At 45.9% G+C, this 17,021-nt stretch overlaps 1 protein-coding gene across 1 annotated transcript; it reads left to right on the top strand.

Annotated features, from left to right (window-relative positions):
- The first annotated feature begins 1,459 nt into the window (after window positions 1-1,459).
- On the top strand, window positions 1,460-5,061 carry LOC125552451 (Protein kinase superfamily protein). The gene is made up of 6 exons (XM_048716002.2): window positions 1,460-2,120; window positions 3,620-3,724; window positions 3,804-3,926; window positions 4,048-4,218; window positions 4,298-4,637; window positions 4,749-5,061. The coding sequence occupies exons 1-6, from the start codon at window positions 1,588-1,590 to the stop codon at window positions 4,854-4,856; spliced, it is 1,380 nt and encodes a 459-aa protein (XP_048571959.2). The 5' UTR covers window positions 1,460-1,587; the 3' UTR covers window positions 4,857-5,061.
- Window positions 5,062-17,021: the final 11,960 nt, after the last annotated feature.

The following is a 17,021-nucleotide window of genomic DNA, read 5'->3' as shown; positions in this document are numbered from 1 at the left end:
CCAAATACAACAAAGAAAAATCCCATGTTAATCTATGCATTTGCCATTTTTGTGTACATCACATATGAACAATAGATAATTATGATAATGAAAAAGCATATGTGCTCGTGAAATTTTGCAGTACATCTATACTACAAATATATGTTTATGCGTATATTTTCTCAGCTTATTTTTGAAGTGTGAAAATAGTATTTTCGTTGAAAGAAAATAAAGAGCTGCATGGAGCTCGGCCGCTGCATGCACTTCTCGGGTATGCGATGGCTGTCCTCCAAAACGCATGGGCACACCTCCCAGCTATTCTGCACAAGCGCTTGGTTTCCAAGCCAAGCCAAACCAATTGTCTATCCGTTGGTCTCTTCACCTCGTCGCTTTCCCGGCAACGATACCTAGCCTACCAACCTACCTAAGAACCTCCTGAACGTTGCTGGTGAAACCTTAGTTAATCCACCAAAAAGATGTGCTTGCTTAACTTACTTGCTTGTCACTGTCAAAGCTTCCCGAGAAACACCCGTTAATTACACAGTGTACGTTCCCCTCAAAAAATAATTACAGCGTACTTTTTCTTTCTGAAAAATGGATCAGTTGGAGCCTTGGAGGACATGGTGTTCTTTTGATGATAATAGTAATAGGGCCCATATGCTCAGGGAAGGCCGTGAGCCCGTGACGCCTGAGAAAACGACTGTAGAGGCGAGCTCAAGCCCGTGTTGCCTCTTGCACGAAGCCACCGAAGGAGAGCTGAAATCAGCATGTATTCCGACTGTGTATTGTTTGTACGTGCATGATGAATACGAGCGGTCGTTTGCCGTAGAGATGTGTGAGTAGGTACATACAGAGTTTCTGTACATCTATAAATAGCCTCATGCTCAGAGAAATGGCCGCCCCCTGCGCAATCAAATGCCCGAATAGACCGAGGCACAGCATTCACGGGGCGTCGCCTGTAAGGTGGGCCCGGATCTAGGCGCTCCCCGGCCCCACCCAACGACCGTTTCACGTAGAGCACACCAAAACAAAGCTACACGCCTCCCCGTCCAACGGCAAAGCCCAACACCCCCGCCCTCCGTCCGTGGACCCGGACCAGCGGCTCACACCATCATCGCCCCAAACAGCACTGCACTAATAAATCGCTCCAGATCGCGACTGCCCACGCAAATGCAGAGGTATCCGCAGTCGCGTTGCAGCAGTAAATCGCTCCAAATTGTTGCTGCCTGCACAAATGCGGAGATATCAGCTCACTGATCACACGCCTGGCAACCTGAAATGTGCTCTCGCATCACGCCGCATTGGGTCATTAGACGGTTGACACGTCCCCGATCAACTTAAATGGCTCGATCTCCAGAAATCAATGCGAAAGCAAGCAAACAAAAAACAGTAATGGGACGGGGTCCACGGTGCGCCGAGTCCACCAACGTCAGCGGGAGCGAAGAAAACCCATCATAACTCCATATAACGCAGGCGCACGCAGAGACACGCTCCACCGGCGCCCGCCTCCCTCCAACGCCACCACCACCACCACCCTCCACTACGTCGCCACCCTCCGTGTAGCCGGGCCTGGGCGGGCCCACCGACCGAGGCCCACCGCAGCGAGCGATGGACGCCGCCGGCCCGCCGCCCGCGGCCTCCGGCAGCGGCAGGTCCTTCCTCGGGCTGTCCACCGCCGCCGAGGCCGCGCTCGCGGGCGCCGCCGTCCTGCTCCTCGTCGTCGCGGCCGCGTCGATCGCCGCGTACCTGGCGCGCCGGCGCGGGGCCAAGCCGCAGTCCTCGCGCGTCGACCACGCGCTCTCCTCCGGCTCGCTCCTCCCGACCTCCACGCCCAAGCAGCAGAAGTACGCCGAGGTCGGGGCCGAGGTCGGCACCAGCTCCTCCGACGTGGCCAGCTCGTCCGCGGCGGCCAGCTCCCTGGAGTCGCCGGTGCGGAAGAAGCCGGAGAGGATCAGCGGGGGCGGGGCGGCGCCGGGGGTGGAGATGGGCTGGGGGAGGTGGTACGAGCTGGAGGAGCTGGAGGCGGCCACGGGCGGGTTCCGCGAGGCGAACGTGGTCGGCGAGGGAGGCTACGGCACGGTGTACCGCGGCGTGCTCGCCGGCGGCGAGGTGGTCGCCGTCAAGAACCTCTTCGATCACAAGTGAGCACTCTTTCTCCCCGCCACTGTTACCGCGTTGAATTGCAGTACTCTGTTCACTCTGCATCGTCCTACTAACATGGTAGAAACGTAAGCAGCACTTAATTTGTTGACCTCAAGATTAACAAATTAAACGGTGTCAAAACGAAAGTTAACTACAGGATAAGTAGATGTGCGGTAGCTCGGGTAAGTAAATGTGTGGATGGGTTAAAGCTCGCAGTACTGTACAACTATGTGGTCATGGATTTCGACTGTGCATGTACCTTTGGTGCTTTCCTGAACTAAATGCAAGCGTTGGGTAATTAGTCACGGTAAGCGCGGTTGTTGCAGTTCTCCTGTTGGCGTGGCTTCAAGATTGCTGCTCGTATACCTTGCCTGGTCATAGCAAAAGGGCAAAAATGAACTTGCATGCTTCTGTGAAGTTAAAGGCCCAATTTGTCCTTTTGCAGAGATGCTTTTGCTTCCACATCGTACATTTCTGCTCAATTCTGGCTTGGTCTCCATTAGTCCGTGCATATGTTGGTAATTAGTCACAGCAAGTGCGGTATTACTTGTGGCTTAAGATTGCCGTCATTTTAACCTTTATTAAGGGCAAAATAAACTTGTGGCAAGCATGTTTTTTGTTAATTGAAGTGCACAATCTCACCTTTGTTAAGATTATCGTTTATGTCGAGTTCGTCAGAATCTTGTGATGTCATTTGACTCAAGGGCCAAATAAAATGCAGGGCGTCTCACACCCTTTATAATATTATGTGTGTGTGTGATTATTGATAGGGTTGGTCTCCGTTGTGCTGTATACTCCTGTGAACCAAATTAATTGAACCCGTGTACTGTACTAGTTATACAGCACTATCGTTGCATTAAGTCAATGCTACAGAGAATGGCAACATTGCTTTTGTTTTCTTTGTGCCCCGGTTACACATGATTGAGATATGAGTAGGTGTAGGTGGCTCTTTTTGTGATGGCACGTACTAGTATGTATCCATCCATCTACATGGTTGGTTGAGATCTTGAGATTGTCCGTCCGTCGGCGGTCATATGCACCGATCTCATGGATGCCCTTACTTTCAAGAAAAGAGAAAGCAACAGAAAAGGCAAAGCGGTGACCGAACTTTCCTCCTTTTCTTCCTGATCCTACAAATATCCAATCAGAAATATAGTGGTAGTATGTGCCATCTTTGGAGTTGTTTTAACTTTGAAGTGAACCAAATGCACGCACATGGATCGCTGAGGATCGACACATGCGTTAGCAGCAGCCGTAATTATCCCTTCCTTCCTGCACACGGGTTCAGAAATCAGAATGTTTCCTGTTGAGGTTCCAACGAACAGCATCTTTCAGGTCGTTCAGAGATCCCACTCCATAAGTAATCTAGGAGTAGATGATTTGAAATGGGACAGTGAGGATTTGAAGAACATTTTGCGCACGTGATCAGAGATGTGGTATGGTCTTATTAACAAGCGGGATGTTGATCTGAATGTTGGATTGGTTTTGTAATTTGTAGGGGGCAGGCCGAGCAGGAGTTCAAGGTGGAGGTTGAAGCCATCGGCAGGGTGAGGCACAAGCACCTCGCCGGCCTCATCGGCTACTGCGCGGAAGGGCCTAAACGGTAAGCAGAAAGGCAGCTGAGCTGGACTGAGTAGCGTGTGGTAGCTAACGCCATCATCACATCGTGTGTGTGTTCACAGGATGCTCGTGTACGAGTTTGTTGAGAACGGCAACTTGGAGCAGTGGCTGCACGGGGACGTCGGCCCCGTCAGCCCGCTGACATGGGAGATCCGTCTCAAGATCGCCATCGGGACAGCCAAAGGGTTCGTTTCCGTTTCTGTTTAAAGCTCGCTCACACTAATCATATGGCTTATCTCGTCGCACATCGCGATCGAAGACACCCACTGATTCTGTTACCATCTTCTATTGTGAATTTTGTTGCAGTATCGCGTACTTGCACGAGGGGCTGGAGCCCAAGGTGGTGCACCGGGACATCAAGTCCAGCAACATCCTCCTGGACAAGAAATGGAACCCCAAGGTGTCCGACTTCGGCATGGCCAAGGTCCTCGGCTCCGGCTCCAGCTACGTGACGACCCGTGTGATGGGCACGTTCGGGTGCGTCCGGTTCAGTCCATCCCGCTCATATTTGCATCACTCGATTCTGAACATTTTATTTCTTTTGGGGTGGGTGCAGGTACGTGGCCCCGGAGTACGCGTCGACGGGGATGCTGAACGAGAGCAGCGACATCTACAGCTTCGGCGTGCTGCTGATGGAGCTCATCTCCGGGAGGAGCCCGGTGGACTACAACCGGCCGGCGGGGGAGGTGAACCTGGTGGAGTGGTTCAGGGGGATGGTGGGGAGCCGGCGCGTGGAGGACCTGGCGGACCCGCGCATCGTGCCGGCGCCGGCGCCCAGGGTGCTCAACCGGGTGCTGCTGGTGTGCCTCCGCTGCATCGACTCCGACGCGCACAAGCGGCCCAAGATGGGCCAGATCGTGCACATGCTCGAGGGCGACGAGTTCCCCTTCCGCACGGTACGCACGCACTCCATCACCCAACGGCAGCATGCATGCATCATACTCCTACATAGGCTTGACCAGAGGTGAATGAATCATTCGTTTTGGTTTTGGTTTTGGGCAATGCAGGAGCACCGATCGCCGCGGGCGGCTCACCGGCCGTCGACGAACGCGCGGACGTCGCTTCTGGCCGAGAAGGCCGGAGCCGACGACGCCGACAAATCCACGTGGAGATGAGGAGCGTGGAGCTGACTTTTTCTCCCCGGGGTGGTGTACATTTTTCGTTCATTCCTTTGGTTTGGTTTTATGGCGTTGGCAGGAGTATTGCATGATTAATACGAGCGTATGTTTTTATTTTTATCTTTTGTAGTAGTACCGTGGCGGACTAAGCTTGATGCTAATGATTATGGTGTATAAATAGAGAGATCATTAGTCTTTGACTTGGAGCCTAGTCGCCTTTTTGCCACCCAACCAAACCCCTCATCGATTCTATGTGTCCGGGCTATTCGACACCCCATATGCAGCTCATATGCGGAGCGTATATGGGACATTCGGACACGTTCGTCACATCGGACAGATAGCGGGGGCCATGCCAAAACTCATCGACATGCGTCTCCTTCGGTTTAGGTGAGGACACATTAACCAATATCTCATAGCCTGTAATATGAAGTTATTCTTTCTTCACGGGTGGCAACTTAGCTTCAATCGTGCATGTGCTTTGTTTCTCCTCTTGTTTCTTCATTAGCTTTTCATGCTCATAAGGAGTGTGTGACTCCTTCAAAAAAGGTAATTGTTGTATTGGTTCACAATCATCTTCAATGGGTGTCTCGAATGCTTGCGTCTCGAAAGTCTCCACGACCTCTTTCTTAGGGTCTTCATCAGTATAACATTCCCACCTTTGATGACTCGTAGCGCAACGTCAGGGTCAAGATATACACTTTCACTCAATTTATCGGAACACGTAGTGGGGTCTTGGTGTAGGCAAGATGGAGAAGGTTTAACAATGTGGGAGGTAACATAGTCCATCCCAAACATTATGCGGCAGTTAAAGAACTAATATTGTACTCAAGTCTAAATTTTTGCATCATATCTGAAGATGAACTCTACATATCTCCGCATTACAAGATAAGAGTTTATTCTCGGTAGTACATATATAGAGGTGACTAATGATTTTATTTTCAGAGCATATGGAAGGACTACAAAGTAAAAACAAAAATTACATCCACACATTTGACATTAGGTCCTATGTATCGAACAACAAAATTCGCTACATCTTCCTAAAAAAACTCTACCTCCTCAACAAAAGGGTCGGAAAAAGCACTTCCATGCAATTCCATCAATACACATTGAAGTGGTCCAGCAGTGACATCCATTGCCATGGGGCTGCAAGAACCGACAACCACACACATCACGGTAAGCATTTTTTAATAAGAAACCTTAGGCTTTGATCTATTAATTAAGCAGAAGAGAGTTTCCCGATGAATTAAGGCAAAACTGGGCAAAAACTGAAATTACAAGCCCAAAGGCTGGTTGTCCCATAATAGCTGTCAACCTGACTACCAATACAAATTCACACACCCCGCTGAGAAGAGAAAGATCAACGAGGCTGCCCATAAGCATCGTCGTCATCACCATTATCGTGTTTGATCCAGCGACTCCGACTTTGCCGTAGATGATACATAATTTTGGTAGTTTTGCTACCGAAAGACCAAGCATGTAAAATTTGAAGCTAAATAACTGTCAAAAAGAGCAAAATCTTTTCTCTACCTTAATATGAAGGGATAAGTATATTTTTCGTCCTCGAACTCTGGCGATAGTATAGAAATCGTCCCTTAACTCTGAAACAACTAAATTTCAATCCCTCAACTATTTAAACCGGATACTTTTCGTCCCTGGCGACCCTTAAAGTGGTTTCGGTATTACGTGGACCCGGTTTTGACCTACATGTAATCTGACCTATGTTATTTATGGAAAATTGGGTTTGCTCGGAGCATTTCAGTCGCATGTTTGTCCAGTTTGGTAACAACAAATTCTATGCTAACTAGATGGTTTCAGTTTCAGACCATTTTATAAACTGAATGGGATTCATAGCAGATTGTTCACATGATTTTAGACAATTGTGTAAACTGAATGCATTGCAGATTGTTCACTTGTTAATAGATGATTGGACAGAGTACTGAACCAAACAGATTGCATGACAAACATAGTCTGACAACCACAACTATACTCCCTCCGTCCGGTGAAGAGTGTACATCTAGCTTCAAAATTTGCCACAAAAGAGTGTACTTCTATCTTCCCAATGCATTTTAAAGTAGGAAACAACACTCCTCTCTCATCACACGGTAATCAAGACCAATAGCAATCTACACATGGTCTTCTTAATTTCTACATGCGCTTAGCTCATTGGGGGTTGGGTAATTAAAGAGGAGAGAGATGGTGGCTTGCATTTTTCCAATGATTTTTTTACTCAAGTCCATAATTTGTCCTAAAATTTCTAGATGTACACTCTTAACCGGACGAAGGGAGTAGTACTCCCCCCGTTTTTATTTAGTTCGCATATTAGCTTTGGTCAAAGTCAAGCTTTACAAACTTTGACCAAGTTTATATACAAAAATATTAAGATATACAATAACAAATCAACAACATTAGATTTATTATTAAATGTACTTTCACATCGTATAGATTTATTATGATAAATGTCTATATTGTTTTCTATAAACTTGGTTAAACTTTACGAAGTTTGACTTCAGTCAACTTTAATATGCAGAGTAAATAAAAACGGAGGAAGTACTGATTAGTCTTACAAGCAAACCACAAAGGAATTCTCAAAGTCTGACAAAGTAAGTGAGAAATACTACAAGCAACCACAAACATGAATTCTGACATAACCACAAGGGATAACCACAAACATGAGTACAAGTACACTAGTCCAGTAGTTTTGCTGGGACTTTCTTTGCTCTTTTATTTCCTCCAACTTGAAAACTTGCAGCACCAGATGTAACATCGACTGTAAATGAACAACTAGACTGCACATTTACTGTCACACTTGAACTTGAGGCAGACATCCGAAATATTACTGCGCATTTACTGTGACATTTACTGTAAATGATGAACTAGACTGCACATTTACGGTCACATTTTCAATCAAAACCAGGCCACATGGACGATTTTAGTCAAAACCGGGTACACGTCGTACCAAAAACCACTTTAAGCGTTGCGAGGGATGAAAAGTATCCGGTTTAAATAGTAGAGGGACTGAGTTTTAGTGTTTTCGGAGTTGAAGGATGATTTCTATACTATCGCAAAAGTACGACGACAAAAAATATACTTATCCCTAATATGAATGACCACCCATGGCCTACTGATCCACCGATTGCCATGTCAAGCAGGGAAACTAATGTATCTCCTGTCAACAGTGGCGGGGCTAGGCAGGAATCTCAGGAGGGACCAAAAGCCAAAACATGAACAATTAAAAGGGCAAAGATTAATCTTTTCCTTATCTAATTCCTGCACAGTAATTTTTCTTCACAATTTTGCCTAATGCTGGAGGGCCAGGGCCCCCTCAGCCTTACACTAAGCTCCGCCACTGGCTGTCAATCAGCGGATACTTTCTCGTCAAACAGGTGCTCCCTCGTCCACGTTTGCACTACCTCTTTCTTGCTTGTCACTTTCCGTTCTCATCTCACGAACAAGCCAGCGACTCTGTGACTCTTCCCTAGTCCACTTCCTCTCAAATTCTAGATAACAAAACGAAATCCCCATCAGAACTATATCTCACGTCCTATGAAATCCTAGATAACGGAAGGAATCCCCATCAGAACCATATCTTTGTTGACGTTCCACAACTCATTATTAGGCTATGTTGTAAGCTCGTATATGTTCTGCTACATACACAGAACGGCATGTTGCCATACTTTACCACCATCACAAAGGTTACATGCATGCAAAAAATGTTCTTGTTTTTTCTTAAAAAAGGAGGATGACCCCCGGCCTCTGCATCTAGGAGATGCATGCGGTCATTTTATTGATTATTCACGGTCGGGGCCTCCGGCTTTAGATGTTAGGCTTAGATGAAAGATCTGGGTATGCGGCCCAGCTTGCATCTCTTGTGTCAAACTGATCCGGCGCACTCACATGTGTCGTCGTCGTCATCTTTCACTGGTCCATTTTCAGAGCAAATTGAGGTGACAATCTTGGCAGGTCCTCCGTCATCGATGCCACCACGACGGCAAACGACGACCTTGATGGCCCACAAGTATAGGAGATCAATTGTAGCTCTTTTTGATAAGTAAGAGTGTCGAATCCGACGAGGAGCAGAATAAAATGACAAGTGGTTTTCAGTAAGATAATGTTTGTAAGTGCTGAAATTGTAAATAACAGGATAGTTTGATAACAAGGTATTTTGTAACGAGCAAGTAATGATAATAGTAACAAAAGTGCAGCAAGGTAGCCCAATCCTTTTGAGGCAAAGGACGGGCCAAAACGGTCTCTTATAATAAGCAAAGCGTTCTTGAGGGTACACGGGAATTTCATCTAGTCACTTTCATCATGTTGATTCGATTCGTGTTCGCTACTTTGATAATTTGATATATGGGTGGACCGGTGCTTAGGTGTTGTTCTTACTTGAACAAACCTCATACTTATGATTAACCCCCCCGCAAGCATTCGCAACTATGAGAAAAGTATTAAGGATAAATCCTAACCATATCATTAAACTTTTGGATCCAATCGGTCCCTTACGGAATAACGTATAAATTAGGGTTTAATCTTCTGTCACTCTCGTAACCCATCATCTAATAACTACTCCACAATGCATTCCCTTAGGCCCAAATATGATGAAGTGTCATGTAGTCGACGTTCACATGACACCACTAAGGGAATCACAACGTACGTACTATCAAAATATTGAACACATATCAAGTTCACATGATTACTTGCACCATGATTTCTCCCGCTGGTACGTCTCCGTCATATCTATAATTTTTGATTGTTTCATGCCAATATTATTCAACTTTTACATACTTTTGGCAACTTTTTATATGATTTATTTGGACTAACTTACTTATTCAGTGCCCAGTGCCAGTTCATGTTTGTTGCTTGTTTTTGTTTTTGTTTCGCGGAAAATCCATATCAAACGAAGTCCAAACACGATAAAAATTTACGGAGAATTATTTTAGAATATATGTGTTTTCTTGGAGGTGGAATCAATGCAAACGGGGCCCCACAATGCCCACAACCCACCAGGGCGCGCCAGGCACCCCATGGCGCGCCCAGGTGTCTTGTGCCCTCCTCAAAGGTCGGTTGGGGCCCTTCTTCTGGCGCAAGAAAGATAATTTATGAAAAAAATCGTGTAAAAATTTCAGCGCAATCGGAGTTACGATCTCCGGGAATTTAAGAAATCGTGAAGGGCCGGATACGAGGAACGCGAAACAGAAAAGAGCAGTGAGGGAGATCCAATCTCGGAGGGGATTCCGCCCCTCCACCGCCATGGAGGCCATGGACCAGAGGGGGAATTCTCCTCCCATCTAGAGGGGAGGCCAAGGAATAAGAAGAAGGAGGGAGGCTCTCCCCCCTTGCTTCCAGTGGCGTCGGAGTGCCGTCGGGGCAACGATCGGGACGGCGATCTACATCAACAATCTTGCTACCGTCAACACCAACTTTCTCTTCCTCTATCCAGCGGTGTAACACCTCTTCTCCCCGTGTAATCTCTACTTAAACATGGTGCTCAACTCCATATATTATTTCCCAATGATCTATGATTATCCTATGATGTTTGAGTAGATCCGTTTTGTCCTGTGGGTTAATCGTGATCTTGGTTGGTATGATTGTATATTTTATTTATGGTGTTGCCCTACGGTGCCCTCCGTTCTCGCGCGAACGTGAGGGGCCCCCGCTGTAGGGTATTGCAATATGTTCATGGTTCGCTTATGGTGGGTTGCAAGAGTGATAGAAGCTTAAACCCGAGTAGGTGGGCTATGGCGTATGGGATAAAAAAGACTTGATACTTAATGATATGGTTGGGTTTCACGACCTTAATGATCTTTAGTATTTGCGGATGCTTGCTAAAGTTCCAATCATAAGTGCATATGATCCAAGTAGAGAAAGTATGTTAGCTCATGCCTCTCCCTCATATAGAATTACAAGAATGATTACTGGTACTTGTTATCGATTGCCTAGGGACAAATAAATTTCTTGTTGACACAAACCCTTTTTCTAAACACCTAACTTTTATTATCTTGCAAAAGTACTTCTAGTTTTATTCTTGTAAAGTAGTTCTAGCATCACTCCTACAAACTAGTTTCATACTTGTTTTCGGTAAAGCAAACGTCAAATGTGTGTAGAGTTGTATCGGTGCTCGATAGAACTTGAGGGAATATTTGTTCTACCTTTAGCTCCTCATTGGGTTCGACACTCTTATTTATCGAAAAAGGCTACATATGATCCCTATACTTGTGGGTTATCACCCGTGACCTCAAGAACAAAAGTAACTACTCACAATTGATAAACATGCTCAAGATCAGAGGGGTATTAAATAGCATAATGGATCTGAACATATAATCTTCCATCAAATAAACCATATAGTAATCAACTACAAGATATAATCAACACTACTAGTCACCCACAAACACCAATCTATAGTTTCGGTAACAAGATTGAACACAAGAGATGAATTAGGGTTTGAGATGAGATGGTGCTGTTGAAGATGTTGATGGAGATTGCCCTCCCCAAGATGGGAGAGTTGTTGGTGATGATGATGATGATTTCCCCCTCCAAGAGGGAAGTTCCCCCGACGGAATCGCTCCGCCGAGGGCAAAAGTGCTCCTGCCAAAGTTCTGCCTCGAGACAGCGGCGCTCAGCCCCGAAAGTCCTCTCCTTCTTTTTTCTAGGTCAAAATGACTTATATACCAGAAGATGGGCACCAGAGGTGGGCCTGGGTGAGTACAACCCACCAGGGCGCGCCCAGGTGGGTTGTGCCCACCTGGTGGCCCCCCTCTGGTACTTATTGGCTCCAATATTCCTCATATATTTTATAAAAAATCTCCATAAAGTTTCAACTTGTTTGGAGTTGTGCAGAATAGATAACCTGGCATAGCTTTTCCAGGTCCAGATTTCCAGCTGCCGGAATTCTCCCTCTTTGTGTGTACCTTGCATATTATGAGAGAAAAGGCATTATAATTACTCTAAAAAGCAATATTATGCATAAAAACATCATAAATAACAGTAAGAAAACATGATGCAAAATGGACGTATCAACTCCCCCAAGCTTAGACCTTGCTTGTCCTCAAGTGAAAACCAAAATCTAAAAACATGTCCACATGCTTAGAGAGAGAGGTGTCGATAAAAACAAAATACATACATAGAAGTATCATGTTGATTATTATAACAACAACAAACTTTAACATAAAACTTTTGTCATAGAACTTTTATCATAGACTTCTCATGAATAAGTAACAATTCATCACACTCTCGAAGTATAAAGCATAAACTCTATTAGAAACCAACAAACTATGTTCTCAATCAACTTTGCAACTACAATTCATCATCTTTTCAGGAAGGGTCGCGTATCGGAGCCTTTAAGAAAGTCCACATACTCAACCATCATTTAGTCTTTTATGATTGCTAACACTCACCACGGACACATGAGCAAAACGTTTCAACCACACACATAGAAAGATAGGGGCTTATAGTTTCGCCTCCCAATGTATTCACCTCAAGGGTGATGTCAACAATAATAACTTATGCCACCCATATTCAACTGGACATATGTGCCTAGATCTTTCCTCACCACATGATGCTTGCCAAAGAAGAAAAATAAAAGGGAATAGAGAGAAAACTTTGACTCTTGCATAGAAGTAAATACATAAAAGTAAAAGATAGGCCCTTCGCAGAGAGAAGCAGAGATTGACATGCGCTTATTTGTTTGTATGCTCAACCCCTTAGTGCAAAAGAACGTCCCGTTGGATTGACCCTTGTGATGGCAACCTTTATTATGCAGTCTGTTGCTTTTATTCTTCACCATCACAAGTTCGTACAATGCTCAATTTTCTCTTACACTAAATGATCTCACACTTTTAGAAGCAATTTTCATTGCCTTATTGCACCGATGAAAACTTACTTGAAGGATCTGACTCAATCCTTAGGTAGGTATGGTGTACACTTGAAGATAAGATTTGGGTTTAAGGGTTTTTGGATGCACAAGTAGTATCTCTACTTAATCCGGAATTTTTGGCTAGCAAAGATAGGAGGCAAGCATCACATGTTGAAGGATCTATGACAATATAACTTCTATGTGAATATGAACAAACATAAATCATTAAGTTGTCTTCCTTGTCCAACGTCAACAATTTTGGCATATAATATTTTGATGGGGGATCACAATCACAAAAGATTTCTAGGATAGTGTATTTATATGTGAATCTTCTCTTCCCTTATTAATTCTTTCATGAGTTGCATCATTGACCAATACTATGTTTGTCAATCTCTAACAATTTTTTCTACTTATACTTTTCCTTATGTGGTGTCATCACCTACCATAAGATTAGTATATGATCTTTTTCATTTATTTCCTTTCTTTTTATTGGAACATGGAAGTAAAGAAAGCAAAAACTCAAACTAAACTTTATTATATATCTCGCACATGATTACAAGGATAGATCACTAAGCAAACTCTTGAAAAGAAAGGATCGAACTAAACTTTTATTCATCTAAAGTAAAAGATAACTACGGATCGAACTAAAATAAGTAAAGGCAAAAGATAGTGGGGTGATACGATACCGGGGCACCTCCCCCAAGCTTGGCGGAAGCCAAGGGGAGTGCCCATACCCGATACTCAATTTTATTTTGGTGATGAAGAAGGTGGTGGTGATGAAGTAGAGGTGATCTTGCCCTTGGGTTTCCATGGCAGAGATCCACCATCATAGGAGGAAGAATGAGTCTCACGGGTCCTGCAAACTGGCAGCCAAACTCATACCTTTAAACCTTGCCTCATATTCAAAGACTTGGTTTTGTAGATTGTATATCTGGCTTTGGAGGAAGTTGATTTGGTCGTTGAGGGTGAAGGCGATGTCCTTCATGGATTTGCCATCCACCTTGAGATCACAAGTGAAGTCCGTGATCATGAGGTGATTGGCATTGAGTCCACGCTCCACCATCCCCTTGCACCGGAAACCTCCCGCTCCATAGCTTCAAGCCTGGCCTCCATGGTTCCCGTCCGCTTGGGACCTTGCACATTGCGGATGTGAAGCACCCCCTCATGCATCTGCATGACCTGAAGGTGCTGCACCACCTCCCACATAAGGGTTGATGAAGTTCTTGATGAACTTGTCCTTGGAGGAGCTTGAAGCAGCCATGGTATATGGGATTTTACAGAAAACAACAAGGCAAAGGAAACAAAAGATTTCTCCGCGATACGGTGGCTAATAGGTTGGGGGGGTATATAAAGATTTTTTTATCTTGAGAAAGAATCAAGCTATAGAAAAACGGAGTCCGGAAGGTACCCGAGGTGGGCACAACCCACCTGGGCGAGCCTGGCTGCCAGGCGCGCCCTGGTGTCTTGTGCCCACCAGGGTGCACTTCCTGGTAGTTTCTTATTTTCCTAATTTTTGTTTTATTCCAAAACTGACAAAAAATATTTTTGCGGATATTTCAGAGTCCGTTTACTTACTGATAACCCACAAGCATAGGGGATCGCAACAGTTTTCGATAAGTAAGAGTGTCGAACCCAACGAGGAGCTAAAGGCAGAACAAATATTCCCTCAAGTTCTATCGACCACCGATACAACTCTACGCACGCTTGATGTTCGCTTTACCTAGAACAAGTATGAAACTAGAAGTACTTTGTAGGTGTTGTTGGATAGGTTTGCAAGATAATAAAGATTACATAAATAAAAAGTAGGGGCTGTTGTAAGTAAGGAAGCAATAAAGTAAATATAGCGAGTGTGGAAAAGTGGTGGTAGAAGTTGCGAAATTGCCCCTTAAGCAATTGACTACTTTACTAGACCGATAGCAAGTATTATGTGGGAGAGGCCACTGCTAGCATGTCATCCCTGACTTGGAATTCTATGCACTTATGATTGGAACTATTAGCAATCATCCGCAACTACTAACGTTCTTTAAGGTAAAACCCAACCATAGCATTAAGATGTATTGGTCCCCCTTCAATCCCGTATGCATCAATTTCTATGCTAGGTTGAAGCTTCTGTCACTCTTGCCTCCAATACATAGTCCTATCAATATACAACTAACCCTATGGTGTGATCCACGCGCGCGCTCATATGATGGGCACCAAAGGACAACAACATAACCGCAAGCAAATTAAATCAATCATAGCAATTCATCAACCACCGATAGGACAACGAAAATCTACTCAGACATCATAGGATGGCAACACATCATTGGATAATAATATGACGCATAAAGCACCATGTTCAAGTAGAGGGTACAACAGGTTGCAGGAGAGTGGACCGCTGTAGATAGAGGGGGGGGGAAGGTGATGGAGATGTTGGTGAAGATGGTGGAGGTGTTGGAGTAGATCACGATGATGATGATGATGATGGCCACGATAGCGTTCCGGCGCCACCAGAAGAGAATGGGAGAGGGGGCCTGAGGGAGTCTGGATTAGGGGGTCTCCGGACAGCCGGATTATATCCTTTGGCCGGACTGTTGGACTATGAAGATACAAGATTGAAGACTTCATCCCGTGTCCGGATGGGACTCTACTTGGCGTGGAAGGCAAGCTAGGCAATACGGATATGTATATCTCCTCCTTTGTAACCGACCTTGTGTAACCCTAGCCCTTTCCGGTGTCTATATAAACCGGAGGGTTTTAGTCCATAGAATAACATACAATCATACCATAGGCTAGCTTCTAGGGTTTAGCCTCTCTGATCTCGTGGTAGATCTACTCTTGTACTACCCATATCATTAATATTAATCAAGCAGGACATAGGGTTTTTCCTCCATTAAGAGGGCCCGAACCTGGGTAAAACATCATGTCCCCTGCGTCCTGCTAGCATCCGCCTTAGATGCACAGTTCGGGACCCCCTACCCGAGATCCGCCGGTTTTGATACCGACATTGGTGCTTTCATTGAGAGTTCCTCTATGTCGTCACCGTTAGGCTTGATGGATCCTTCGGTCATCGTTAGCGATGCGGTCCAGGGTGAGACTTTTCTCCCCGGACAGATTTTTGTATTCGGCGGCTTCGCACTGCGGGCCAACTCGCTTGGCCATCTGGAGCAGATCGAAAGTTATGCCCCTGGCCACCTGGTCAGGTTTGGAAGCTTAAACTACACAGCCGATATCCGCGGAGACTTGATCTTCGACGGATTCGAGCCTCTGCCTTGTGCGTCACGCGGTCATGATGAGTACGATTTAGCTCTACCATCAGACAGCGTCCGGGAGATCGCACCGGCAGCCGCTCCGACCCTCAATTTGGAGCCAGCTGCGCCGTCCATGGACGGGTGGATAGACCCCGCCACGGAGGCCTTACCCTCAGCGGCGATCGAGCCGAACATCGACCTTACCCTGCACGAGAGCCGTGTTGTCAGACTGTCGGATCCTTCTCCGGCCACGGACTCCGAACCGCCTGCGCCCGTTCCTAGCGAATCCGATTGGGCACCGATCATGGAGTTTACCTCCGCGGATATTTTTCAGCACTCACCCTTTGGCGACATACTGAACTCATTAAGGTCTCTCTCCTTGTCAGGAGGATCCTTGCCGAACTATGTCCGGCAAGATTGGGATGCGGATGACGAAGAAATTTGCTGCCCACTCACCACCCACTTAGTAGCCACTGTCGACGACTTAATCGACATGCTCGACTTCGACTCCGAAGACATCGACGGTATGGACGACGATGCTGGAGACGAAGAGGAACCACAGCCCACAGGGCATTGGACAGCCACCTCATCATATGATATATACATGGTGGACACACCCAAAGAAGGTAATGGCGACGAGACAACGGAGGATGACCCCTCCAAAAAGCAACCCAAGCGCCGACGTCAGCGGCGCCGCTCTAAGTCCCGCCAAAGCAAAAGTGGTGATACCGGCACAGGAGATAATAACACTCCGGATAGTGCCGAAGATGGCAACAATCCCCTCCAGCACGATCTAGGATAGGAGGATGGAAAGGCCAGCCCTCCAGAGAGAGCGGAATATGGAGAGGTGGAGGACGATAATTACATGCCCCCTCCGAAGACGAGGCAAGCCTCGACGATGCCGAATTCGTCGTGCCAGAGGATCCCGTCGAACAAGAGTGCTTCAAGCACCGGCTTATAGCCACGGCAAATAGCCTTAATAAAAAGCAGCAGCAGCTTCAAGCTGATCAAGATCTGCTAGCTGACAGATGGACTGAAGTCCTCGCGGCCGAGGAATATAAACTCGAACGCCCCTCCAAGAGT

Source organism: Triticum urartu, chromosome 4A, assembly GCF_056163025.1.
Source record: "Triticum urartu cultivar PI428250 chromosome 4A, HENAU_Tu73, whole genome shotgun sequence".
NCBI classification, from domain to species: Eukaryota; Viridiplantae; Streptophyta; class Magnoliopsida; order Poales; family Poaceae; genus Triticum; species Triticum urartu.
This window is presented reverse-complemented; position numbering and strand designations above follow the sequence as displayed.